The 26,052-nt window shown below is 40.5% G+C and overlaps 2 protein-coding genes and 1 long non-coding RNA gene across 6 annotated transcripts in view; 2 read left to right on the top strand and 1 right to left on the bottom strand.

The window, feature by feature from the left end:
- Positions 1–1,846: 1,846 nt before the first annotated feature.
- LOC128616097 (uncharacterized) lies at positions 1,847–5,949 on the bottom strand. The gene is made up of 3 exons (XR_008387353.1): positions 4,896–5,949; positions 2,680–2,799; positions 1,847–2,483 (listed from the first exon to the last, which is right to left on the bottom strand). It is a non-coding gene; the product is annotated as an uncharacterized LOC128616097 (long non-coding RNA).
- A 328-nt stretch (positions 5,950–6,277) lies between these two features.
- LOC128615963 (C-type mannose receptor 2-like) lies at positions 6,278–8,266 on the top strand. Of its 4 annotated transcripts, XR_008387325.1 has the most exons (4): positions 6,278–6,792; positions 6,906–7,250; positions 7,339–7,713; positions 7,851–8,266. XR_008387325.1 is itself a non-coding variant. In XM_053638386.1 (3 exons), exons 2-3 carry the CDS (start codon positions 7,016–7,018, stop codon positions 7,852–7,854), a joined length of 702 nt encoding a protein of 233 aa, XP_053494361.1. In that variant the 5' UTR covers positions 6,278–6,792; positions 6,990–7,015; the 3' UTR covers positions 7,855–8,266. The 4 variants fall into 4 exon arrangements, 3 of the variants coding, with proteins under 3 accessions (XP_053494361.1, XP_053494360.1, XP_053494359.1); XM_053638386.1 differs by having other exon boundaries at positions 6,990–7,713; XM_053638385.1 differs by having other exon boundaries at positions 6,906–7,713.
- Positions 8,267–16,870: 8,604 nt separating this feature from the next.
- The window catches only part of LOC128615819 (voltage-dependent calcium channel gamma-2 subunit), a 68,479-nt gene continuing 59,297 nt past the window's right edge, over positions 16,871–26,052 (top strand). Inside the window, exon 1 of the mRNA XM_053638157.1 lies at positions 16,871–17,090. Coding sequence (XP_053494132.1) covers positions 16,880–17,090 — 211 coding nt within the window. The 5' untranslated portion in view covers positions 16,871–16,879. The remainder of the gene's footprint in view (positions 17,091–26,052) is intronic.

Genomic DNA, 26,052 nt, shown 5'->3' with positions numbered 1-26,052 from the left:
TACACCTCCCTCTGTCTTCTCCTTCCTTCTGGTTGACTTTGCTGGTGGCTATGGTGCAGAAGTGCCTACTAAACTAGGCCAGTCAGCAGCAGGTGCCTCATTCATGCTCTGCAGCCTGAACTTACACGGAACGATTTAGGGCAATAGCAGAGCAAGTGAGAAGCAATACAGGCAAAAGGCATTTTAAAGCTGTATTGCTCCAAATAGACCAGAAAGGTCTACTTTTCCCAGAGGGACAAACTGGAGAATGTTTGGTCTGTAGTATTTTTGTTGTTGGATGTTGTTCTCCGTCCAGTTTGATTTGAGCTTTTCAGCAGCAACCACTGTGCTGTAAAATGGCTCAATTATCTCTAAACTGGTGCAATAATGGCTACTTTGTTGTTGTTGTTGTTTTAAAAACTAAGAGTTTACATTTGGTGCACATTTGCATTTGTGGCAAATGAACCTTTTCAAGGATTTAGCAACTTTAGGTCTGTTTACTATTTTACTTCCTGTTTCAGAGTAGTTATTTTCCTGCAGACCAAGAACTGTCAAGGTAGAGCTTGTTGTTCAATGAGGAACCAACATGCCTCCCAGTCATCTTTAACATCTACATTTCATTCATTCATTCATCCATCTTCAACCAGTTTTATGTCAAGGTCGCTCTGGATCTTGAGTCTATCCCGGCATCGCTGGTTGCAAGCCAGGAATACACCCGGGATGGGATGTCACTCCATTGTGGGATGTCAGTCCATCATGTGTAAAGGGCAATATTTGGCTGAGCTTTTAACCCATTATACCCCAAAAAGTGTTCTCTGCTCCTCCAATTCTGGTCTCTTAACTGTCCCTCAGACTTGTTTGCTTAATATGGGTTATAGGGCCTTTTCTTCTTATGCTCCAAAACTGTGGAACTCACTACCATTTGATCTTTGAGAAGCCCAGTCTTTCCATTCATCCACCCATCCATCCATCTTCTATACCGCTTATCCTACAGGGTCACAGGGAACCTGGAGCCTATCCCAGGGAGCATGGGGCACAAGGCGGGGTACACCCTGGACAGGGTGCCAATGCATTGCAGGGCACATTCATATACACATTCACATTCACACACCCATTCATACACTACAGAGACTTTGGACATGCCAATCAGCCTACCATGCATATCTTTGGACTAGGTTAGGAAACCAGAGTACCTGGAGGAAACCCCCGTAGCACAGGGAGAACGTGCAAACTCCGTACACACAGGGCAGCCGCGGGAATCAAACCACCAACCCTGGAGGTGTGAGGCGAATGTGCTTACCCCTAAGCTACTGTGCTCCCAAGTTTATTTAAATCTTCTCTTAAAACTGTTTTTTTTTTTTAAGATTACATTTATTTGATGACTTTTTTATTTAACTACAACCCCAATTCCAAAAAATTTGGGATGCCAATTGTTGGGACCCCAATTGTTGCCCCCGTCCCAACTTCCCAACTTTTTTCTCAACTTTTTTGAGATGTGTTGCAGCTATCAAATTCAAATTTACCTTATTTTTTCCTTAAAATGGTACATTTCCTCAGTTTAAACATTTGTTATGTTTTCTATGTTCTATTGTGAAAAACATATGGGTTTATGAGATTTGCAAATTATTGAATTCTGTTTTTAATGACATTTTACACAGCATCCCAACTTTTTTGGAATTGGGGTTGTATTATTATTATTATTACTATTAGTAATTGAAACTGTATTTTATTACTAACTGTTTTTTTTCTACATGCCTATATACTCTTATGCAAAGCACCTTGAGAGGCCTTTTTAAAAGTGCTATATAAAATAAAGTTGTTTATTATTATTATTATTATTATTATTATTATCATCACAGGTCACCATGCACACACATTCACACAGAGGGGATATTTAACATAGCCTATCCACCTACTAGTATGTTTTTGGCTGGTGAAAGGAAATTGAAGAACTTGGAACATGGACATTAGGAGAACATGCAAAACTCAGCACACACAGTAACTTGAGCTCAGGCTTGAACTGGGGACCTGCAGCTTTGAGGTAGTAACTCTACCTCCCATGGCAAGGCAAATATTGTCTGTGGAAAAACAAACACAGCTAAGCAAAACAACAACATCAGCTTCAGCTTCTTCCTTGTTGACTGTGTTGCCGTAACTTTGCTAACACAATGTAACCACTGCACCGTTTCCAAAGTTGTGAATACAACAGGAGCAGGTTGTTCATAGGCAATCTTTTTGTAAGCACAAGCCCATTAGACTACTGAATGCATCAAAATGTCCGTACAATAAAATTCACCATGTTAGGCCATCTACTTTAGGCACAGAATGAGACAGAGGCATGTTTGCCAGCGGTCAGTTTGCTGCTGGTGTCCCAGAGCTGCTGTAAGCTGTCTAATGATGTTTGGGATTGTGTGATTGGAGTGTTGGACAGCAGCGTGGACAAACATGCCAGTCACTCATGACCCTTCGACTCTGCCAACCCCTTTGATTAGGGCTCTGATGTGCTGGCACATATACATAGAATACGAACACATTATTCAGAATGAAAAGTTAAAAATGAGTTCTAATCTAATGCAAATACAGATATGAATAAGAGAAGCATTAAGTTTTGTTGGGGTTTTGTTTTTGGAATGCTTGCCAAAATGGTTCACAGAGCATCTGGTAAAGACTGGAGGTGTGGAGTGGGAGGTATTTACTTACCAATTATCAACTTGAGTGATGTACATGAGGCTGAGGGTCCGTTAGAGTCAGAATTTACACACATTGCTGACACTGCTGGAATTTCTTCCTCTGGGTTCTTTTCCAGTGCTTCCAGTGTTTCTTTGAACATAGAGGTGAGGTTTGTATTTAATGTTTTAGGCCACACCCACTACAATGTCATTATATGATATTTCCTTGTGTACTGTAAAACATTTCAATGAGTAATTGTTTCATGTACATGAAGTTTTCATGTAGTCTATATAAAAATCACATATCTTTCTCTTGACCAAACTGTCAGTCCAAATGAGGACTACATTTATGAGTGAAAAGCTCATCTTGTATCTAGCTAACACTTGTGTTTGTACATGGCAGAAGTTATTCCATGGTTTCTATAGCTAATATAATGCTACCTCAAAGATTACAGATAGTTTTTGTTGTTGTTGTTGTTGTTGTTGTTAGCCACTAACCCATTAGGCCTAACCCTAGTTTTAGTTACTCAGCAAACTGTACCCCAGATTTAAAGATTTTAGTGTTTTCTCTGTTCTAATTCAATATTCAGGATCAAATGTCTTAGAAATGTTAAAGATATAGGGTTCCAATTTTCCTTAAAGTTTTCTACGAGGAACCTTACAACAGAATGGCTTCATCCGAATATCCCTAATACCCTACTATACAGTAGGCGAAAAGCAGTACGCCAAAGGAGTAGTATATAAAACAGTAGGCGAGAAATGCCCAGATGACCTACTACTTCCACCGAGATTTGCAGTATGGAACCACTGGACACTGTGGATACTGCACTATCCCATAATGCAAGGGGATTGATGCGGAAAAGCTGTCAGAATCCGCACCGTATAGCACATCTAGATTGTATTCATGCTTACCACTTATACTAATCAGTATGTACTGTATCAACGGCTGAGCAGTAGGTACTGAATTGATTGCAGTAGGTACTGTCACAGAATGTGATTTTGGATGCAGCCAAGGTGTCTTTTTCACACACAAAAATGGTTCCACATAAAGGTTCCACTTCCTAAATATTTAAGTAGCTATGGACCCTTAACTATCAAAAGTGCTTTGAGAATCTTTCATTCTAAGAGGGTAATAGCAGTTGTTTTTTTGGCACTGAGCACAACTATACTAAGTAACTACGGCTAGCAAGTTAGTTGTAAAAGCTAATTACATAACCATTGAGAAAGCATTTCCTTAGCTGGTAGATAGAAAGCATGGAATGATCTTTGGCTATAAACATATAGCTAACTTGCAAACCACTAATTTGCTATCTTTAGTTGCTCAGTGAAATGTAACTCACTCATGCAGAGTTGAGTGTGTTCTCTGTCCTAATTCAATATTCAGGATCAAGTGTGTTAGAAATGTTAGAGAAAAGAAAAAACATGGTCTAGCATTAACGTTTCTTTGGGCTTTTTTTTTTTAGGGGGAAACTTTAAAGTTTAGGTGTGGAACCTTACAACAGAGGGTGAATCTTTTTTTGTTGTTCTGAGCACAACCATGCCACATGTATACTATAGTACAGTACAATGATTAACTAAGGCTTGCTAGTTAGTTCGTAGCTAGCTACATTACCTTTGAGGGAGCTGTTTAATTGAATGCATTGAATAGCATCTACAAACACAAATATGAGTGCTAGCTAGCTACAGGACAAGCTTGTCATTTCATGTAGTCCTCAGCTGAAATGACAGTTTGCTCCATGGAATTTTTCAAACACAATTATGGGATTGCTTACACTGAAATTTGGCCAGAATAAGGCCTCAGAAAGTGACTGCCTTCCAAATAATAAATCAGAAGTGCTACTCAAAAATCCTTTCTACCATCCGATTGAAACACCACCGCCCGATAACTTCCCACTTAAACCACATCCCAGCTCCCATCCCTTATTGATTCCCATGAAGTAAATAACATCTACACATGCTCCTATTCAGATAAGCCCCAGAGTTAAGCTGAACTCTCAAGGTCTCAGTCGTGTGACGTGCAACAGATATGGCCATGCATACATTTAGAAGCAATTCAGAGGAGTGAAATTGGTGTGTGTGGTGCACTCAGGGCTGTGTGTTGTTGTAGTATGTGTTATTAAATTTTTCACTTCAGGGATGGATGGAGCTTGTAAAGCTGATAAGAGTTCTCTTGGAGCTCCACATCATAACATCACAACATACAGCGCTGAGGCATAGTACTAAATTCAGAACTCTTCGTTATCTAACCTTTTCTCACTCTTTCTTCTTCTCTTTGTCACCCCCACATCCTCCATCTCTTTTTTTTCCCTCTCTGCACCAGGAGGCGGTGTATCTGTGCCATGTATCGCTGACTGGTTGAGAGCGTTTGATGTGCAGCCCTGAATGTTAAGTGTGTTCTCTGCCTCCACTCCACAGACGGAGGGCATTACCGAGCTAAAAGCTAATCTGGCTTTCTAAGCCTTATTCATCCGAAACTCTCTTGCTCCTCTTCCCTGACTTCCACTTTCTTCATCTTTATTCAAGCTCTTTCCCTCAACCCCATAATTTGTGTGGCTTCAACCATTTACGCCTGTCTTCTAAGCTCAATTAGTGTTTTCCGGCTATTTAGGGTGAGACAACAGGGTAATTTTTTTACGCAATAGTCTTTAAAAGTTGATCACTAATATTATTACAATATTAAATATTTTTTGTTATATATATTATTTCATTATCCCATGGTCTGTCCGAATACTCGATTTTGATTGGCTGGAAGGTGTGATTTAAAACCGTTTATACCACAGGTAGTTCCGGTCAGTATAACCAGCATTGTAAATGAATGCGCTGCCTATAAACAATTGTAATCATAGTAACATATAGTTAAACTCACAGCTTCATTATTAGTAGACAGCCGCCATAATTCACACATGTGCAGTCTCGCTTGCTTGCTCACTTTTTCTCTCTCTCTAATAATTATTTACTATAATTCATTCAAATAAATGTAATCTTATAGCACTACTTTATCGCTGTGTATGATTTATAGCAGGTGGAATTCTAGATCAACGACCCGTACATAAAATAACTAACAAAAATGAACCATTATTTTTATCTTTTCAATCAAATTTTGCGCTGCAAACATCAATGTCAGATTTAACTTGTCAATGCTGATATAAGTGGGATAATCCATGGCTAGATGTGTGTTACAGGTTCTTTGCCTCCACGTCATGCATTCAAATCATGTAATGCACACCTAGCCACGGATAATCCCTCATGTAAAAAATCCAATATATGTAAACCCAACAATAACATTTTGGGAAATTCCTCAGTAATGTGCTTCTATTTATGGATTAAGAATGAAGATGGAAATTTTCAGGAATGCAGATCATCTAGAAACAGTCATTTCTGGTTCTGAAAGAAAAACAACATTGAGAAAAACTATTTAGTAATAGTCATTTTTCTTTACTCTAGTTAATGTGGTTTATAATATAAGGTTCATAAAGGAAACTGACATGTACATCATAATGACACATAAATTAACATATATATATATATATATATATATATATATATATATATATATATATATATATATATATATATATATATATATCAGGAAAGAAGTTTTCAGGGATGTACTGTATGATTGTGCCAGATGTTGCCAAGTTTCAGATAATGTACTGGTTGTGAGTTGACAAAACCAGCTGAAGAAATATTTCCCGGTTGTTACAGTTTAAGGGCAGACATGCAATTTAGTCAAAGATGTCACCAAAATTGTTGTTTCTATTGGTAACATTTTGCCTTAAGGTAAGAGTTAAAGTTGATTTCCTTTAACGTGAGCAATTATCATTCATGTTACTCTCCAGTACATCATGTACACAAAAAACTTGCTTATGTGCTGTGCAAAAGGGGAATTTGTTTACCATCACCATGACAACACTACACCAGTTCCAATCCAATTCTTCCACCACGGTACACCTAACGCCTAAGATTTCATTTCATACTAATCTCATACTCATGTCTCTCATATTTGAGGGGGCTGTTATTTGTCTCCTCGGATCATTTATGGTATATAAATAAATAAAAAGGAAGCCTGTGCAGATGATAGGGCTGGAAGATGTGTGCATGAGAGAAACAAATCTCAACGATATGCATTTGGCTCTTGCATAAGGTTTGCATGGTTCATTTCCTCCGGGTTCAATTTGCATGGATTTGTCTACTTTACCTTACCTTACCTTACCTCACCTTACCTTACCTTACTTGCTTAAATGATTTCATACCCAGAGTTTTCCTCAAAGCCACATTCACACACACCAGAGCGAGAAATGAAGAGTGCTTACTTTGTCCTCTTTCTGGCTTCTCTGCTAGAAGCAGGAACATGTCTGTTCGGAAAAATGTACACCTTTGTGAACATGAATGTGTCATGGGTGGACGCTCAGACATACTGCAGGAGCAATTACGTAGATCTGATCTCATTTGAGTCAAATTATGATCTTCTTGACTTCGTCACAATTATGGAGATAAGTCGTAATGGACAAAGCTGGATCGGTCTTAGCAAGTCTCCAAACGCGCTTGCGTTTACTCAGTGGTCTGATGGAAGTCCAGTACAATTCACATCTTGGCAAAATGGTAGGTCAAGTGCCAATAATCAATTGAAAACAAGCAACATTAATCAATGCGTGGCTATCCTTAGATCAGGTAACTGGTCTACTTACAGCTGCAAAGAACATCTGAGTTTCTACTGCTACAGCTGGTATCCACAGATCATCTTGGTGCAGGAGTTGAAGCCTTGGGAAGAGGCACTGAGACACTGCCGAACAATCTACACTGACCTCATAAGCTTGCCCACAGAGACAGATTTTTTTGTGGTAAACAGGAGCTTGAGGAATCAGGAAACCATGGTCTGGACAGGTCTGCGATTTATAGACAGCTCATGGTTCTGGGTGAACCATGAGCCTTTGGGGAGCCTCGTCAACCAGCCATCATGCCCTGCCCCGTCTTTTCGTTGTGGGGCCCTAGTACCTGGTACTATGGTCTTGGAGAACAGAGACTGCATGGAGAAAATGAACTTCATTTGCTACAAAGAAGATGTGTAAGTTACTCAAGCCTCATTATCAACTGCACCGAATGTTAGCAATTAGTGACAGTGTGGCAAAGTATAATAGTGCTTTTTTCTGTGACTAAATGGATTTTTAAAAATCTCATTAAGTGTAATTTCCTCCTCACAAGGTGAAGAATCGGGACAAGAAGGAGAAGAAGAGAAGGAGAAATGTGTGATGCATGTCAATTTATTATTATTATTATTATTATTATTATTATTATTATTATTTACATTTTGGCCCTAAATTGTCAACTGAATTAATTTACTGAAATATTTTGCCTGTATTTATCTCTATACTGTTATTATTTGTTTTAAAGATTTTTTTTCTTCGGTAGATGTTTGCTTATTTTATTACATATAATTGTTGTGTATCTGTTAACTGTTAGCTGTTAGATAATGTTATAAGATAAATGATATATAATGTCCATCTGCTATCAACTTAGTATTAGTAAAAATTCATATCCATAGTATTAGTAATAGTTACTTTGCTCTTTAACTATGGTAATTATGATCATAAATATTTTCTTTCCTTTCTCTCTGTGAATGTTGCACTCGTTTGTTTTGCATTTCAACATTCCAGATTACACATCTTAACCACAGAATAGCCTGTACTTATACTTCCAGGTCAACATTTCAGGTTCTGGCTGAAATGTACTGCACTGACATTTTTTTCATATTTGGATTCATGAATATTTGATTTCTAGACTGTATGGTAAATAAGTAGAAACATTGTAAAAAAAAAAAAAAAAAAAAAAAAAGAATTAATATTTTATTTTTTTAAAAGAATGTTATTTTAAAAAATGATTTTCCTGTTGGTGTGTTCCAAGCACAAAAAAATATATATTTAATTTTGTTTTAATAAAAATAAAAAGTCATTATCCCATTTTCATTTCAAAACTAAAAAAAAAAAAATAAATAAAAAAATTAATGGAACATGCACAGACCTTTCAGTTATCGAGCAATGCCTGTTATTTTCAATGCTTATGCATGCTCTAAATAAATAAATAAATAAATAAATAAATAAATGTATTTGTGGTCATTTCTTCATAGTTTATTTGGAACAGGATCCAAGAGTCTTTATATGTGTGTGTGTGTGTGTGTGTGTGTGTATATATATATATATATATATATATATATATATATATATATATATATATATATATATATAATACAAAATTTTTGTACACCACCACAGTGGATTTGAAACTAAGCAATCAAGATGTGATTGAAGTGTAGACTTTCAGCTACTTCAAGGGGTTTAACCTCCATTTTCACAGGCTCAAAAGTAATTGGACAACTGACTGATAAGAAGTTTCATGGCCAGGTGTGGCCTATTTCCTCATTATTTCACGACAAATTAAGGAGATGAAAGGTTTAGAGTTGATTCTAAGTGTTGAATTTACATTTGGTAGCTGTTCATGAGAACTCTCAATATGCGGTCCAAATAGGTGTCGATGCAAGCGAAAGAGGCCATTAGGCTGAAACAAATAAAACAGACCTATCAGAAAGATAGTAGAAACTTTAGGAGTGGCCAAATCAACAATCTGACAGATTCTTAAAAAGCAGGAATGCACTGACCAGCTCAGTAAAATCAAAAGTCCTGGAAGACCACAGAAGTCAACTAAAGTGGAATTCTCTCCTTTTGCTTGAAGAAAAACCCCTTCACAACCCCTTCATCTAGCCAAATCAAGAACACTCTGGAGGAGGTATGCGTATCATTGTCAAAGTCTATAATCAAGAGACACCTTCATGAATGTAAATACAGAGGGTTTACCTCAAGATGCAAACCACTCAAGAACAGAAAGGTCAGATTAGACTTTGCTAAAAAAAAAAAAAAAAAAAATTCATAATAATTAAAAAAAAAAAATCCTGCCCAGTTCTGGAACAAGATTAACTTGTACCAGAATGATGGGATGAGAAGAGTAAGGAGAAGGAAAGGATAGACTTGTGTTCCAAAGCACCACATCATCAGTCAAACATGTAGAAGAAGTGTTATGGCATGGGCATATATGGCTGCTAATGGAACTGGGTCACTGGTGTTTATTGATGATGTGACTGCTTATAGAAGTAGCAGGCTGAATTCTGCAGTGTATAGAGTTAAACTTTCTGCTCAGATTAAGTCAGATGCTACAAACCTGATAGGATGTGTAAATAAATGAATTGTGTGGCTCAAATAAAACCACATGTGCAAATAATTGAATAATTCAGAAAATAAAGGTGGAACGTGGAATGTGGCAGAATAAAAGCATATCCCTTCTACTTTGGTCTGAACAGTAAAATGAGGAGGAAATTTCTTCTTTTCATCTCCCTTGTTAAACAAATCACTGGGCATTGATGTTAACAAGGCAAGTGTGAGTTTCCATAAACTACAGGAAACATGTGTTTAATAGAAATGACCCCTCGGTAAGTAATCCTATATGTGGGTGAAAATTTCATGCTTAATTTCTGGTCACCATTTAATTACAGGGTTCTTATTTTCCAAGAAGGTTGATATCTAAGAACAGATGATAGCAGTGGTATCAGATGTTGGTATTAGCATAGTTTATCAGCACATCTCTAATAATAAAAATAATAAATCGTTTATTTATTCATTCATTTATTCATTCATCTTCAGTAACCGCTGTATTCTGGTCAGGGTCACGGTGGATCCTGAAGTTTTTTATTACTCTTATACCACATCGATTTAACAATGATTAAAATTTATTAAAGAACAAGCCAAACTTTTTTTTTTTTTTAGCTGTTTATAGTTACATTTAAAGTTCCACAAGACAAATTAGTTAGAGTTATGAGTTACATTATAACAGCTAGAAACAGACATTCCCTCACCAGTCATTTTTTGGAGTTAGTAGGACAAAAAACACACAGCTTGTGTGTTTATATTGCCAAGAAACCAGAAAACTTACTGTTACTGTTACAAACCACTGATACTGGAGACTCCTTCCATAAATATTAAATAAACTTATAGTTTATAAACATTAAATCTCCTTACAGAAAGCTTCATTATATCAATATGCAAGCACTGACATGCTCTGTTTCTATTAAAAATGTCCGCCTTCGTAGTAATTATTGTCATTAGCCGTGTCTCAAATTAGAAAACTCTGACCTTACATTCAAAAATATTTAATAATCCAGATAATCCAGAGGACTGGTAAGCAAAACAGATCATTCGGTTGGTTTGAAGGCTACACGAGAGGTTTTTAAAATTCAAACACAAGTTGTAATAGGAAAACAACTTGTGTTGTTTTCAGCAAAAGCGATTATTCACCCAGGCGAACAGTAACTGGTAAGTGTTTCTTTCTGGATTTTTAGTTGAAACTAGTTTTAGCACTGATTGTCAGATAGAAGATGTAACTGCGCTTCCTTGTTGCTATGAGCTGTTTACACGTTGCTAGATTAAAGCTAATTCCGGTATTCATATTCAGTTTTGGTCGGGAGTCGCTCGTTCACGCGACTACACTTTGTTTTGCTAATTAAAGAGTCGTGCTCAGCTGTGAAGTGCCCCACCAACAGTACTTAAGAACTAAGAAATGCTGAGGTAGAAGCGTCAACATCAGCCCTTGTCGTGTAAAGAGTGAGCTCGTGTAAAGACCGAGCTCGTGTAAAGACCTGCGAATCTACCTGCGCGAGTCCACCGAGCAAGGATACCGACAAGACACCATGCTGCTAAGTATACTTTCCTCCCTTTCTTCCCCTCACTGTTTATCTGCTTACACACTAACATGTCATCAGTTTATCATGTTAGTTGTCATAGGCGCAGACCATGGCACACTCCCAGAAAAGTATGCAACTTGGACAACGTACGCTCTCTGAATGTGGCCTCTGCAGATTCCCTCTCATTCTCTATCGGACGTTGGAACTGCCAATCTGCCGTCAAGAAGGCAGATTTCATTCTTGCCTTCACAACCCACGCCAACCTCAGTGTGCTGGCTGTGACTGAGACCTGGATCCATACTGAGAACACTGCCACACCTGCTGCCCTAGCCTCCAACTTCAACTTCTCCCATACCTCGCGTCCCAGCAGACGAGAGGATGGTACAGGTTTGATTCTCTCGAAAACTTGGAAATTTACCTGTCTCTCTACTTCTTGCTCCTACACTTCCTTTGAATTTCATGCTGTTACAGTCACTGACCCTGCCAAAATGCACTTTCTTGTTGTTTATCGTCCTCCAGGTCAACTGGGGAAGTTCAACAATGAGTTTGCCATGCTACTGTCCACCATCCCGTATGATGGAACTCCTCTTGTGGTCCTTGGTGACTTCAACATTCATCTAGACAAGCCACATGCAGCTGACTTTCTTGCCCTCCTTCCCACATTTGACCTCAAGCAGTTCGCCACACCAGCAACTCACAAAGCCAGCAAACAGCTCAACTTCATCCTCACACGTAATTGCACCACACACAATCTTCTCATTACTCTTATTCACAACTCTGACCATTTCTTTATCCAGTTCTCTATTTCTCTCCCCTCACCCCCCTCACTGTCTCCGCCCTCTATCTCCTTTCGTCACAATCTTCACTCCCTTTCCACCTCACACTTCTCCTCTGTTGTCACAACCTTACTTACCTCTTATAGCCACCTCTCCTCACCGGACTTAAACACCGCAACGGACATGCTATGTTCCACTCTAACATCTTCTCTTGACAGCATCTGCCCCCTAATCTCCAGACCTGCTCGCACATCACCCACTAGCCCTTGGCTCTCAGAAGCTCTGCGTAACAACCGGGCCAAACTAAGAGCATCTGAAAGGAAATGGTGTAAATCTAATGATCCAACTGACCTAACCAATTACCAAACACTTCTCTCCTCTTTTTCCAATAGCATCTCCACTGCTAAAGCCACATAATACCAAGAGAAGATTGACAGCTCTCCCAACACCCGTACTCTCTTCAAAAACTTTTCTTCTCTTCTCTGTCCCCCTCCTCCCCCTTCCACTACCTCTCTCACTGCAGATGACTTTGCCACTTTCTTTTCCAACAACATTACATCAATCAGGAACTGATTCTCAACCCCAGACATGCATAGACTGGCTTCTCCTCCATGTAACTCCCAACTGGCTTCCTTCTCTCCCCTCATTGATGTCTCAAAACTCCTCCTCTCTAGCCATCCCACAACCTGTACTCTTGACCCTATCCTTTCTCACCTTCTTCAGTCCATCTCTCCCACACTATTACCTGCACTCACACACATCTTTAACACATCCCTCTCTACTGGAACATACCCTACCTCATTTAAGCAGGCTCGGGTTACCCCACTGCTTAAAAAACCATCATTTAACCCTGCTGTGGCTGACAACTACAGACCTGTTTCCCTCCTCCCTTTTCCCTTGAAAGAGCTGTTTTTAATCAACTCTCAAATTTTCACACACAGAACAACCTCCTGGAGACCAAGCAGTCTGGCTTCCAGAGCAATCACTCCATGGAGACTGCTCTGCTTTCCGTCACTGAAGCCTTACGATTAGCAAGAGCAACCTCTAGATCATCTGTCCTCATCCTACTTGACCTCTCTGCTGCTTTCAACACTGTGAATCATCAGATTCTCCTGTCAACTCTCTCCAGCCTAGGCATCACCGGAACTGCTCTGCACTGGGTGGAATCCTATCTCTCAGACAGATCCTTCAAGGTACTGTGGAGGGGAGGTATTTCTGAAACTCAGCAACTCGCAACTGGGGTTCCTCAGGGGTCAGTTCTGGGTCCACTGCTCTTTTCTATTTACACAACATCTCTGGGCAGGTGATTGAGTTTCATGGTTTCTCATACAATTGCTATGCTGATGACACCCAGCTCTATTTGTCCTTCCAGCCTGATGATCCATCTCTCTCTGCATGAATCTCTGCTTGCCTGTCAGACATCTCGGTCTGGATGAGGGAACACCACCTTAAGCTCAACCTGGCAGAAACTGAGCTTCTCGTCATCCCAGACTGCCCCTCAATCAACTATAACATCACTGTACAGCTCGGCTCAACCACATTCAAGCCAACCAGGACAGCCAGGAACCTTGGGGTGATTCTTGATGACAGCTGCACCTTTACAGACCACATTTCAACAACTGCACGGTCCTGTAGGTTCATTCTGTACAACATGAAGAAAATCAGACCCTATCTCACCGAACAGGCTACACAGCTACCAGTCCAGGCTCTTGTCATCTCAAAACTGGACTATTGCAATGCACTACTCTCGGGCCTCCCAGCCAGCTCCATCAAACCCCATCAGATGATTCAGAATGCAGCAGCACACCTCGTATTCAACCAGCCCAAGAGAACCCATGTCACACCCCTCTTCATCTCCCTCCACTGGCTTCCTGTAGCCGCCCGTATCAAATTCAAGGCCTTCATGCTCACGTCCAAGACCTTGTCTGGAACAGCACCCCCCTACCTCAACTCTCTCCTGAAGGCTTACGTTACCTCATGCAATCTGCAATCAATAAATGACCGACGCTTAGTAGTGCCTACTCAGCGTGGCTCAAGGTCTCTTTCCAGAACCTTCACAGTATCTGTCCCTCAGGGGTGCAGTGAACTTCCAACCTCAATCCAGACCGCAGAATCTGTTACTATCTCCAAAAAGCAGCTAAAGACCCACCTCTTCCGTGAACACGTAACCAACCCCTAAAAAAACTAACAAAAAAACAAACAAAAAAAACCCTACTCTGTCACTTACGCCTCTACTCCGCGCACTTTGCTTCTTCTAGAACTCATTTAAAGATCTTGTATGATAGTACTACTTGTATTGTTCTCTGCTTGATATATCGCTTTGCTTGTATTTTCTCATTTGTAAGTCGCTTTGGATAAACGCGTCTGCTAAATGAATAAATGTAAATGTAAATGAAAACCAGTTAGTTTTTGTACTCAGTAATGGTCTGCAGGTTTGCAGGTAATTGGTCCATATTTACTGCTGAACTACGCTAGTGCAGCATGTCAGGATAATGAAAAAGTGACTTGTCTGAATGTGTCTCTGAGTAACATTTCAAAATATTAACCCTCTAATCCACCTTCGACATTTCTAATATTCATTTGTAAAATAAATTAAGGAAACAAAAGAGGAGATTGCAAGTAAATCAACCAACCCCACATGGGGTCGTGACCCCCTAGTTTGGAAACACCTAGTGTAGAGCATCAACCATAGAAGTCCCTTGTTGAATCTGAATTTGCAAAGTAGGTGACCTGGGACTCAGCACCTGTAAGCTGTTACCACAAGCATACTGATATGGACATGTGATCTGCCTTGAAGCCGGAACTACTGTCAGAGCTGCTGTTAGAGGAACGGCATTAACACCTTCTCAGAATCAGAATCGAGAATTCAGCGTAGGTAGAGATCAGCCCATATATGTTTCTCAAGACATTTGAAGCTTATACTTGTGGTAGAACATGTTTAATATCTCAGCAGAAATGAGAGAGCACTGGAGCGCTAAATTCCGGATGTGGTGGAGTATGGGGGCTACAGACGTACGAGCAGCGGGTGGAGGGTGAGGTGTGTGTGTGTGTGTGTGGGGGGGGGGTTCTTTTGGCAACACACTTACTGTAGTATTAAAAAATTGGGGGGGGGGGGGGGGACAGAGAGAGAGAGAGAGAGAGAGAGAGAGAGAGATAAAAAAAAAAATAATGACTGATTGGTTACTGGACAGGGACCTCCCGACACCCCCATCTCTCTCTCTCTCTCTCTCTCTCTCTCTCTGCGCGCGATCCGGTCTCGTGCGCGCGCACTGTGCATCTCTCTCTCTCTCTCTCTCTCTCTCTCTCTCTCTCTCTCTCATCCCCCTCCCTCTCCTCTCTTCCACTTGTATCACAGTGTAACGAAAGAAGGCGAGAAGCGAAAAGCAGCGGCTGGAATTTTTTTTTGACGTTGCTCGTTGTGGCTTCTATTTATTTATTTATTTATTTATTTATTTTATTTATTTGTGGGGTTTTATTTTTATGCATCATTCATTTCGACGCTGTTTTAACATTTCGTTGTTATTTTCGTACATGGCGCGGGAGTCGCGCGCGTTCGACGGTCACGGTTACGCTGTAACGGATTCGGATTCGGTGAAGCGGGGCGGAGCGGCGCGCGGCGGCGGCGGCTCGTGCTCTTCGGCCCGGCGGCTCCAGGACGCCTGATGCTCGCCTCCCAGGCTCGGAATTCGTCCCCCTGTTTTTCCTTCTTATCCTCTTCCTCAAGACCGGTTTACACGCCAATGTTCGACGGATTAAGCGCCACTTATGGAAACTGGGGACCAAAATTTTAGAAAAAAGCTAAATTAACACCGGTTCTTCATTTCCCAAGCTGCTTTACTTGTTCATTTTGCTGGGCTCATCATGGCTCCTTGATATTTGCTTCTCGTAACACCAGCCCTGATTTATTTTTATGTATTTCCATTCAAGGACCTTTTTTTTAATGCTTTAATTTCAGGTCGGTGTTTGTGTATTTCAGTGGTCTTCCTGTCATTTCTCCATCTCTCTCTCTCTCTCTCTCTCTCTCTCTCTCTTTCCTTATGTTTAGACGAATAGATGTTTAGACTCAATAGAGAGACAGAGAAAGACGAGTGATTTTCTTGCCATTGCCTATTACAAATGATAGGCATCACTCATAAGGATTGAAATAGCTTAAGCATTTCACCACCAATCACCAGTCTGAGTTTATAAGTGGTCTCATCTGTTCCCCTTAAAGCTCAAATCCGTCATTCCCATTCCCACAGTCAGAATGGAATGGACTGTAATGCCAACCATCACCTGAACAGAGGAGGGTGTAAGCTGGGATACACGTGTCCAGATTTGAAAGGATCAGATGCATTGGATCGTCCTTAAGCACTGACTCAGTTTTTGATAGTTGGATTGTTGCTCCAGATTTCCTTTTCCCATTGTAGAAAAAACACCGATTGGCCCAGTTTTGTATACATCTTGACATCTTCCACTTCTGAAGTTGGCTGTCACAGTGTTTGTGAGCCAAAGGGCCAGATAGTCACCACTTCGTTGTCTTCCTACTTTGGTTGAATCCATCTCGGCCATCGTCAGACTCATCACCAGTGCGAATTTCTTTTCCCACAACCCTCTCTGCCCACGTAGCCTAATTCCACCTTTGCTAAGGTGCACCATTTTCTGCCTTGGTGTGGTCCTGTAAATTTACAAATATTTATTTCCTATATGTCAAGAGGAAAGGGGGTTCCCCTTTCATAGAATGCGGAAACATGGGTCTCTTTGACCGCGGGGTTCAGATGCTGCTGACCACGGTGGGCGCCTTCGCTGCCTTCAGTCTCATGACCATCGCGGTCGGCACGGACTACTGGCTCTATTCACGAGGAGTGTGCAAAATAAAGACTAACAACGAAAATGAGACCAGTAAGAAAAACGAAGAGGTGATGACGCACTCTGGACTGTGGAGAACCTGCTGTTTAGAAGGTAGGACTCTCCATAGTTTGTTGTGGCGCCACTTTTAGATGTCAAAAGTCTGATATGAAGCGTAACCTGAGCGTGACATGCTTTGACTAGCAATTATGTTTGATTGTGGGCCTGATGTTCACCAAGACCCTTACCATAATTGACTGAATTACCATGATCATGATTCTGGCTTCATCACAGTCAGATGTTTTCATTTTTAGCAATATGCATAGGTTGCATATGGAACGTAAATGTAATGTTAAGACTCCTGTTACATATGGGTTGTAGATCCCACATCTGCCTAGTCTAAAAGCCATAGAACATGGCTTCTCCTTGGATCTGGCTAGGTTGCCCAATTTGTATGCAGATTATTGTTTAATTTTCTATGTGGAACAGCCTGTTTTCTCTGTTCTGGGGGCTCAATTAAGGATGTCTGACATCAGATTCAATCAGGGGACGACAGGCACGTTGCTCCTCAAATCATCGAGAGCAAGTGACACAGGCCGAGCTGGGCTGTCAGACCATCTGATGCCTCGCGCACACACAGCAGAGAGAGGGGAGGATGGGTGCAAAGGAGGGAGGGAGGGAAGGAACAAGGAAGGGAGAGAAAAAGAGAAGGGGAAAGGCAGGAACGAAATGTTACCAGCTGTTCAGATGTCAGCCTGGCACCTGGGCCTGTTCCACACCTGTAGTATATGACTATCACCTCTCCTTCAACTGTAATGGACCAATATTAGTGCTGAATAGAACTTTTTAAAGAGTTGTTCACATTAACAGTCAAAGAGATCCAATATCCGGGTCAAAGAGAGAGAGAAAAAAGTGCCCATGGGAAAGCCTTTAGTGCCTTTATGCATGAGGAATCCCAGGGTATACTTGAATAGAATTCATCAGGTGCCAGCATAAAAGTTATCTTAGTGGTGTAACATATTTGTTCGTCATAATATACGAATAATAGCAGATGTAATAACGCGTATTCCACCCAAAACCTTTCATTGCCTCATTCGACTCAAATACCCATAATGCTTTACCGAACTTTAGCTGTGCATACTAGAGATTCCCAGGGCTCCATCTGAGTCAGCAGTTTGCAGTCAGTGACTGCCTCGCATCGCCTCTGCTCGATATCATTTCCATTGGTAATGGCCTGTCCTGCGCTAAGTTATGGCCGAACTCAAATCAATAAAGCCTGACCTGTGGTTAACTCGCGGCCTAAACGTTTGCTGTGCTGAGTATCACATTATTAGAACAAAGTTTCACATGTGCCTTATGGGCTGCTTTCCAATCTGGAGCCTTATAACTATCAGTAGTGTTTTACACTGTGATGCAGCATTATTGAATAATCTATTCTGATTGGTCTGAAAGTGTTGATTAATTTTCTATAACAGCAGGTAAGACATCAGTTGCATATATGTATATATATAATTATGATCTACATACAATATATATATTTTAAATCCACTCGTTCTAATACATTGTTTCTATAGTAACAAGGACTCATTTGGCAGATACGCCACGTAAATGGATTCATGAAAACATGTCTAATCGTTAATATGACAAAGTTTTCTGTGAGACAGTGTTTATTTAACATTTTTGGAATGAGTCTCCGGTGTCAGTGCCTTGTAACAGCCAGAGCTAAAGCTGTGTCTCTACGCTTTCTGCCAAAGGAAACTCTTCAGGGAGAAGGGCTTTGCAGGTTCTCAGTAACCTGACAAGTTGCACAACTTTTTTGTCTTCTTTCTTTTAACTTCCAGAGAGAGAGAGAGAGAGAGAGAGAGAGAGAGAGAGAGAGAAGAGGCTGGTGAAGGACCGACTTTATAGCTGCTATAACATAAGTAATAACTGGAACAAATATATTTCAGAACAAATATGAACAATCATTGCCATTGCTGCATTGCTGTGGTATTAGAAGAATAAAACACTCTGGGATGTGCTGTTATTGGAAAATAAATAATTTTGGGATGGTAGCAGTAACCCTATTTTTCATTGGGCTGTATCACATGAGTCCATCATGTTTTATTCCTTACTAATTGCATGTGTATTTATACCTCATAATACGATGCATAGCCACTGTAACACTTTCAAAGTTTGCAATCACCTCAACACTTTACACATCATTTTGTACGCTATACGTAGATGTAGACTTTTAATTTTAGGACATAATTTTTTTGTGACAAACGTTAAAGTAAATGATAAATGATAATTTATAGTAATATTTCTGTTAAGTAATATCACCTCACAGTATCCATCTGAAGATGGGACAACTCCTGCTGTAGAGTTGGTCTGAGGAATTCACTGGGAAGTTTTGTCATTTTATCACATAATAAAATTGAGAAAATATCAGTTCAAATGTCGCTTTTCATGCCATGCTATGCTTTTACATATTAATAAAAAGTTACATTGTTGCTTGAATGCAGCGTGACATAGTTTACAGTTTAGCAGGTGCTGTTATGTTATACTTTCTGAATGAAGTGTTGTTGGTTTTTTATATTTTTTTGGAGATTTTTCACCCTGATTCTCTCTATAATTTAGTCTTGGTCAATTCCCACCCACCAATAAGCCAAATGAAGCCAGCTAATCACATATTTTTTAATTGCTGCTCACACTGCAGCGTAACCCATCTGGAGGAAAGCGCTATCCGCCCTCTTCTGCATACACAAGCTTCCAGATGTCCACGATTGGCAGCTCACTGTGATTGACAAGGGGGAGAGATCATGCCACCCCTCCCACCCAGAGAGCATGGCCATTTTTGCTTTCTTGGACTCCTCACCACGGATGGCTGTGGCATTATCTGGATTAGAACTCACAATCTGTGGACAACAGGGCAAATGTGTTTCTGTTGTGCCGCTCGAGAGCCTAACATGTTGCTGATGTCTCCTCCATTCTCCAACCAAATATGAAACAAGATCCATTCATTCACTTCGACACGGGGAGAACATGTGACAATTCTACACAGACAGTCAACCGAGCTCAGGATTATACCAGTGATGCCACCCTTGCCAGCCATTAACTGTCTTCCAGGTTAGTCTCTGGCAAGACATGATTCCCTTACATGTAATGTAGTAAAACAATAAAATGTTAACTATATTAAAAAGAAACACCAAACACAGTCCAGAATAGAGAACAAATCAAGAGGCATAATAGGTTTTAAGCAAATGTTGTTGCAGTCTTCCTTCGAATCATCTTCTGATCATCTTTCTATGTGTTGCTTTCTTTCCCAAGTGCCATTTATTAATCAATCTGATAGCCAGGCAGCTTAGTGCCAGTGTGGGATGGGAAGAGAGGGAGTGTTTGTGTGTGGAAAAGCCTATTTTGTCGCTGGTTGATTGACCATCTGTAACAACCAGACGTATCGTCTAACTCTGACCTGTTTGCCTTGGGGTCAGGCATGTTTTTGTTTGCATGTGTGTGTGTGTGTGTGTGTGTGTGTTGAGGGGTACGATGGTCAAATTTATGCTGGGTTGGTATTTGATAGTCTTAGGGTGCTTTCACACCTATTAATCCATTAAGCAGAGTCTCATTCAGAGTAAAATTGATACTTTTGGTTCGTTGACTATTTGTATTGGTTTGGTTTCACACTACACATAATTAAATAAACCATAAAGCAAAAAAAACATTGGCTTGAGGGCTGTGTATGTCTGAATATGTACTCATAGAACTCTTTCATTCACTGGTGAGTGAAAATATGGTGATGGAAAACGAAAAACAAACCTTTACCAATTGCGTTTAGAAACACAAAAGTTACACAAGCATGGAGAAAACTCAAGAAATTGCTAGATTTGTTAAATAAAGTGTTTATTTTCTTTTTTATGGTTATTAGTCCAAATGTCCAGAACACAGCTCTGTCCATTGGCTCAGTTTTGCTGCTAGCGTTTCCAAAAAATGTCACCCGTAACCTAAAATACACGTTTGGTTCACTTCATGCATTTGAGCCAAGTAAGAGTCGAATCGCTTTCTCACTGCAATTGAACCACAGCTTGAGCTTGCTTGGGACTCGCTTGGATGCTAAGATGCTCTTGGACCAGCTTGGTTCAGCTTTCGGAGCAGTTATTTTGGTTTATTATGTGCAGTGTGAACCAAACCAAACAGCCGACGAATCAAAAGTATCAATTTCACTCTGATTTGGACTCAACAGACAAATAGGTGTGAGCCTGCACTTACCTTTTCTTACTTTATTTCACTGTTTGATTTTCGTCCACGTTTGGTTTCTAAGGCAAGTACTATCAAAGTTAGTGTGAACTGGAGTTGACCTTGGTGCACAGTCAGGCTTGGGATGGGAGCGGAGGCCATTGTGAGACGCCAGCTAGCCTTGGCGATCGTGCATCACTAGGCCAAGCTCCTATCTAACCAAGTGTTCTAGTCTTTTAGTAAATATCATGTAAATGATGTGAAAGTGGAGCCTGTTGTTCTTAATGTGTGTATGTTATAGAAGACTATGAGGCCTACCAAAGAGCCTGCGGTGGCTGTCAGAAGCAGTTGGTGATGAGAGCATCTGCCTGGTTTTGTGTGAATTGTACCGCGATAGCCCCATCCTCGCGTTTTACATCAGCCTCATAGCAGGACACAACACGTGGATGTCAGCTGTATCGATTCATAGATTTTTGTTTTGTGTGTGTGTGTGTGTGTCTGTGTGTGTGTGTTCAGAATGTGTGGTTTGTGCATTAGTCTGAATAGTTGTCAGGTCATGATGTGTCTATGTGTGCCTGTCTAGACAGTAGTAGGTGTGTATATGCATGTGTGTGTTGTGTGTAACAAAAATCTATAAGCTAATAGCTATAAATGTGAATTTTAATCTGTGCATACATAATTCTTTTCATTTTCATAACATGATAGTAAGCTATTTTATCACAGTGAACAAGAATGATTAATGATTATCTCTATCTATCTTGTTTAAAAACATTGTAGCAAAAACAGAAGCTTCATATTAGGGAAAACTGTACATGCTATGGTGTGTTTTGCCGTCACTTTCTAGCCTTGCAGCTTACGTAAAAATAAAGCTCAACACTGAAAAAATGATCAAAAAGCAAACAAATTAATACAGCTAACTATCAAGTTACAAATTCTGTCTTTTAGGTTTCATTGTTTTGGCTGTGATAGCTAGCTAAATATAACCATGGGAATGATATCCATTTATTTATTTTTAATCATATTATCTTAGCTGTGTTAGCTAGCTAAGTGTAACAGTGAGAATGACTTATAAATCTTTTGTTTCTTCATATAATCTTATCTCTGCTAGCTAGCTAGCTAAGCTTAGCTTTGGGAATGACTTACAAATCTTCTGTTTATCATCTTAGCTGTGTTAGCTAGCTAAATGTATCCATGAGAATTATTCAGCTAACTAAACAAAATGAGAATGACTTGCACTTTTTTTCTCTCTTCATATCGTTTTAGCTGTTTTAGCTACAGCTAAATGTTACCATGAGAATTACTTACAAATCTTTTCTTTCTTCTTATCACCTTAGCCTCAAATCTATTGTTTGTTCATGTCATTTCGGCTGTGTTACCTAGCTTAATGTAACAACAAGAATGACTTACAAAACGGTTTCTTCTCATCATCTTAGCTGTTTAGCTACCTAAACTTAGCAATGACCTCTGACAATCTAGTCAGTTAGAACAGTAACATAAATGTACGTGTGTGAACGTATTCTTCGGTAAGAGTAGCAATTCTCTTCAATATATTTTTCTAACGTTCATGAAACTCTCTTCCTCTAGCTTTTAAACTAGGTTCTGAAACTTATCTCAAAAGTGTAAATAATTCAATGCTGCCTCTATAGCTACACTGAGCTAAGGAGTATATTTTGAAGTATCTATGCTAACTATGCCCGTTGAATTTCACAGTGTAAATTGTATACTGATTAGCAGACCTAATCCACTGTTTTTCATAAGTGGCCCTCCATCTCTCTATTGACTATAAAGTTTATGCCAGAGTGTATGTTTTTAACTTAATTATATTTCTGCTTCTTCACAGTGCTTCACTCTTTCCAGGTTGGGTTCTTCATTCACTCTCAGTCATTGTATTTGGCTATGTTGACTAAAGGATTTCTATAAGAGACAAGAAATTCCGTGCTTAACTAATGACATATATGTAGATACTCAGTAGTCCTTTTGCAGTGGTTGTGTCTTTGCTGAGGAAAGCTTTGTTTAACAGTCTTTGAGAACATAGCACTTCAGCACTTTTCTTTCTGTTTTACACGCCATCAGATCCTTAGTCTTGTATCTTCCATGGAGCAAACAAAAGCACACAAAGACAATCTATTATTTACCAGCTGCTATCTGTCTGCAAATGCACTTTAAGAGTTCAGGGATCCAAGAAACAACAGCAAAAAAAAATTAGCCATGCTAAAGCGTCCAGATGGTGCAACTTCATTTGCTCTCCTCCGTTTTGTCCCTTCTCTCTCTGTCTTTGCCTGAGGCGTCCTTCCATCATGCCCCGCTCTGCCCTGACAGCTACAGGGAAGTCTGCGGCTGTGGCATTGATGGAGATGAATGGAGGTGATTAGCGTCCTGCTGGTGTGCACCTGGCCAGGGCACGGAGCTCACCCTCTCTCTACAGAGAGAGGGCATTATGGGGGCAGCAGCCAGACGGAGAAGGCCTGTTGAAAGAGATAGGCCTCATGGTGGAGGTGAACCTGATGAATGAAGTGGGACTAGTGATGCAGCTAAAGGAGAGAGAGTGAAGTTTTGTCTGCTGGATGGTTAACCTCAGGAGTAGTGGTGTTGAGAATGATGTAGGAAGACTTATGGTCTTATGGTAGATGTGATGGGATAAAATGGGACTGCAAAAGTGGGCATGGTGGAGGAAACAAAGCGCAATGAAAATATATCTCTTTGGTGACGTGAATCCTAAGGCGTATTAACTTCTAGAGGAGATGGGTTTGGTGTTTGAGGTGGTCTCAGGAGGCAGTAGAACAGGCTGTTGCAGCTGGATCTGATATTGAAGACGTGCCTGAAATAGTAGCAATGGCGAACCTGGTGGAAGTGGGAATGGGACTGATGAATGAGGTAGACGAAGGTGGTGAAAGAGTAGTAGGGCTTAAAAATAGTTATGGTACAACAGAGTCTCACGTTAGAGGTGGTAAGCTATAGTGTTGCGCTTTGTGCAGGATATTGGAATCATGGTGGATATATGGTGGAGACTGGCTTCATTTAAGAGTTGTGTCTAGTGATGAAGGTGGGCCTCAAGGAAGAGTAGGTCAAGGTGGTGCAGCTGGTGGGCCACATGGTGGAGATGGGTCTGGTGAATGTGATGTGACTGAGGGGATAATAGTGGTAGGCCTGGGCAGAGACACACCTGGTGGAACCGCTGGAATACGTCTGGATAAATACAAGAGGCTCACAGTAGGTATAGACCTTGTGGTACAGCTGGGCATCATAGTGGATTTCAGCATGGTGGACAATCTGGGCCCCAAAGGAGTAGTTGTGGTATAGCTGGCATCTTGGTGGAGTTAGGCAAGGTGGACAAACTGGGCCCCAAGGAGTATTTGTGGTACAGCTGGCATCATGGTGGAGTTGGGCATGGCAGACAGACTGGTTCCCAAGGAGTATTTGCGTAACAGCTGGCATCATGGTGGAGTTGGACATGGTGGACAAACTGGGCCGCAAGGAGTAGATGTAGTATAGTTGGCATAACAGCGGAGTTGGGAACGGTGGACAAATTGGGTCTGAGAGAGCAGTAGTGTTGCAATCCCACAGCTGGTGCCACCATTTGGCTCGATCAATCACAGCAGATGTACGGGCTGGCCAGGCATGTTTTTAGCAGTGATAAAGTGTACAGTTGGGCTATTACTTTCAGCTGTTTATAGCTTGGGAAAAAGAATGCAGTAAATCGGCTACCAATACAATGCATTTTCCAGTGTCACTAAATCTGGGCATCTCTGTTGTGAGGTTAAAACACAATCCCAGATGCTACTGTGATCCTGCCATCAGATGGCCAGACCATTAGTGTTACATCTAATAGCAGGGATTGCCAATCTTTTTTTGGCCACAGACCTTATATTAAGGACAAATTTCTTGCTACCCAAGCCACCTTGGGATGCATCAAAGAGATAATGAGCAAAACCAATACACCAGGCATGGTGTGTGCATGTGTCAACTACACTTGATGTGGAGTATTACTTCTGTGCTTCCTTGCACTGGTTTGATTAATATAATGTGTAACTGTTTGTACAGACTAGCAGATTATTTTAAACATGCATTACCACTGTATATGATCGCATAAGGTTCATTAATCCAAAGAGATTTTGAGACACACTGCTGCCGTAGATACAAACCTTTACTATACAGCCTAAATTTACAAATAAAACCCATGTGCCGTCTAGACATACAGTGTGCTCCACTAATATTGGCACCCTCGGTAAATATGAGCAAAGAAGGCTGAAGAAAAAATCGACAAAAGTGCTCTGCTTTCGTGGATATCAAACAATTGCAAACACAACACAGGTTAAATATATGAGTGCCACAATTATTGGCACCCCTATGAATTTATATGAGAAAAATATATTTGAAGTATATTCCCATTGATATTAAAAAAAATTTTGAGTACACCTGGATGACTAGGAACAGGAAATGTTCAGCCATGACTTTCTGTTCCACAGGGGTGTAAATATGAGTAACACATAGGCCAAAATCCCCTTAGTCATTCATAACAATGGGTGAGAGCAAGGAATATAGCTGTGATGTGCGGCAAAAGGTTTTTGAGCTTCACATAATGGGGAGTGGCTATAAGAAAGTAACACAAGCTTTGAAAATGCCCATTTCCTGCCATGGCCATCCCAGTCCCCTGACTTGAACCCCATAGAAAACCTGTGGGGTGACCAGGAGAGGCTACCAGCGTGGACCTTGAAATTTGAAGGATCTGGAGAGATTCTGTATGGAGGAATGGTCTCAGATCCCTTGCCATGTATTCTCCAACCTCATCATGCATTATAGGAGAAGACTCAGAGTTGTTATCTTGGCAAAGAGAGGTAGCACAAAGTATTGACTAAAAGAG

This window comes from Ictalurus furcatus, chromosome 12 (genome assembly GCF_023375685.1).
Source record: "Ictalurus furcatus strain D&B chromosome 12, Billie_1.0, whole genome shotgun sequence".
NCBI classification, from domain to species: Eukaryota; Metazoa; Chordata; class Actinopteri; order Siluriformes; family Ictaluridae; genus Ictalurus; species Ictalurus furcatus.
Note: the sequence above shows the minus strand (reverse complement) of the source record. Positions and strands in the feature narration are given on the sequence as shown.

Coding starts and splice junctions, on each gene's coding strand:
- LOC128615963 (XM_053638384.1), top strand. CDS start 6,890: ATGATTTCATACCCAGAGTTTTCCTCAAAGCCACATTCACACACACCA.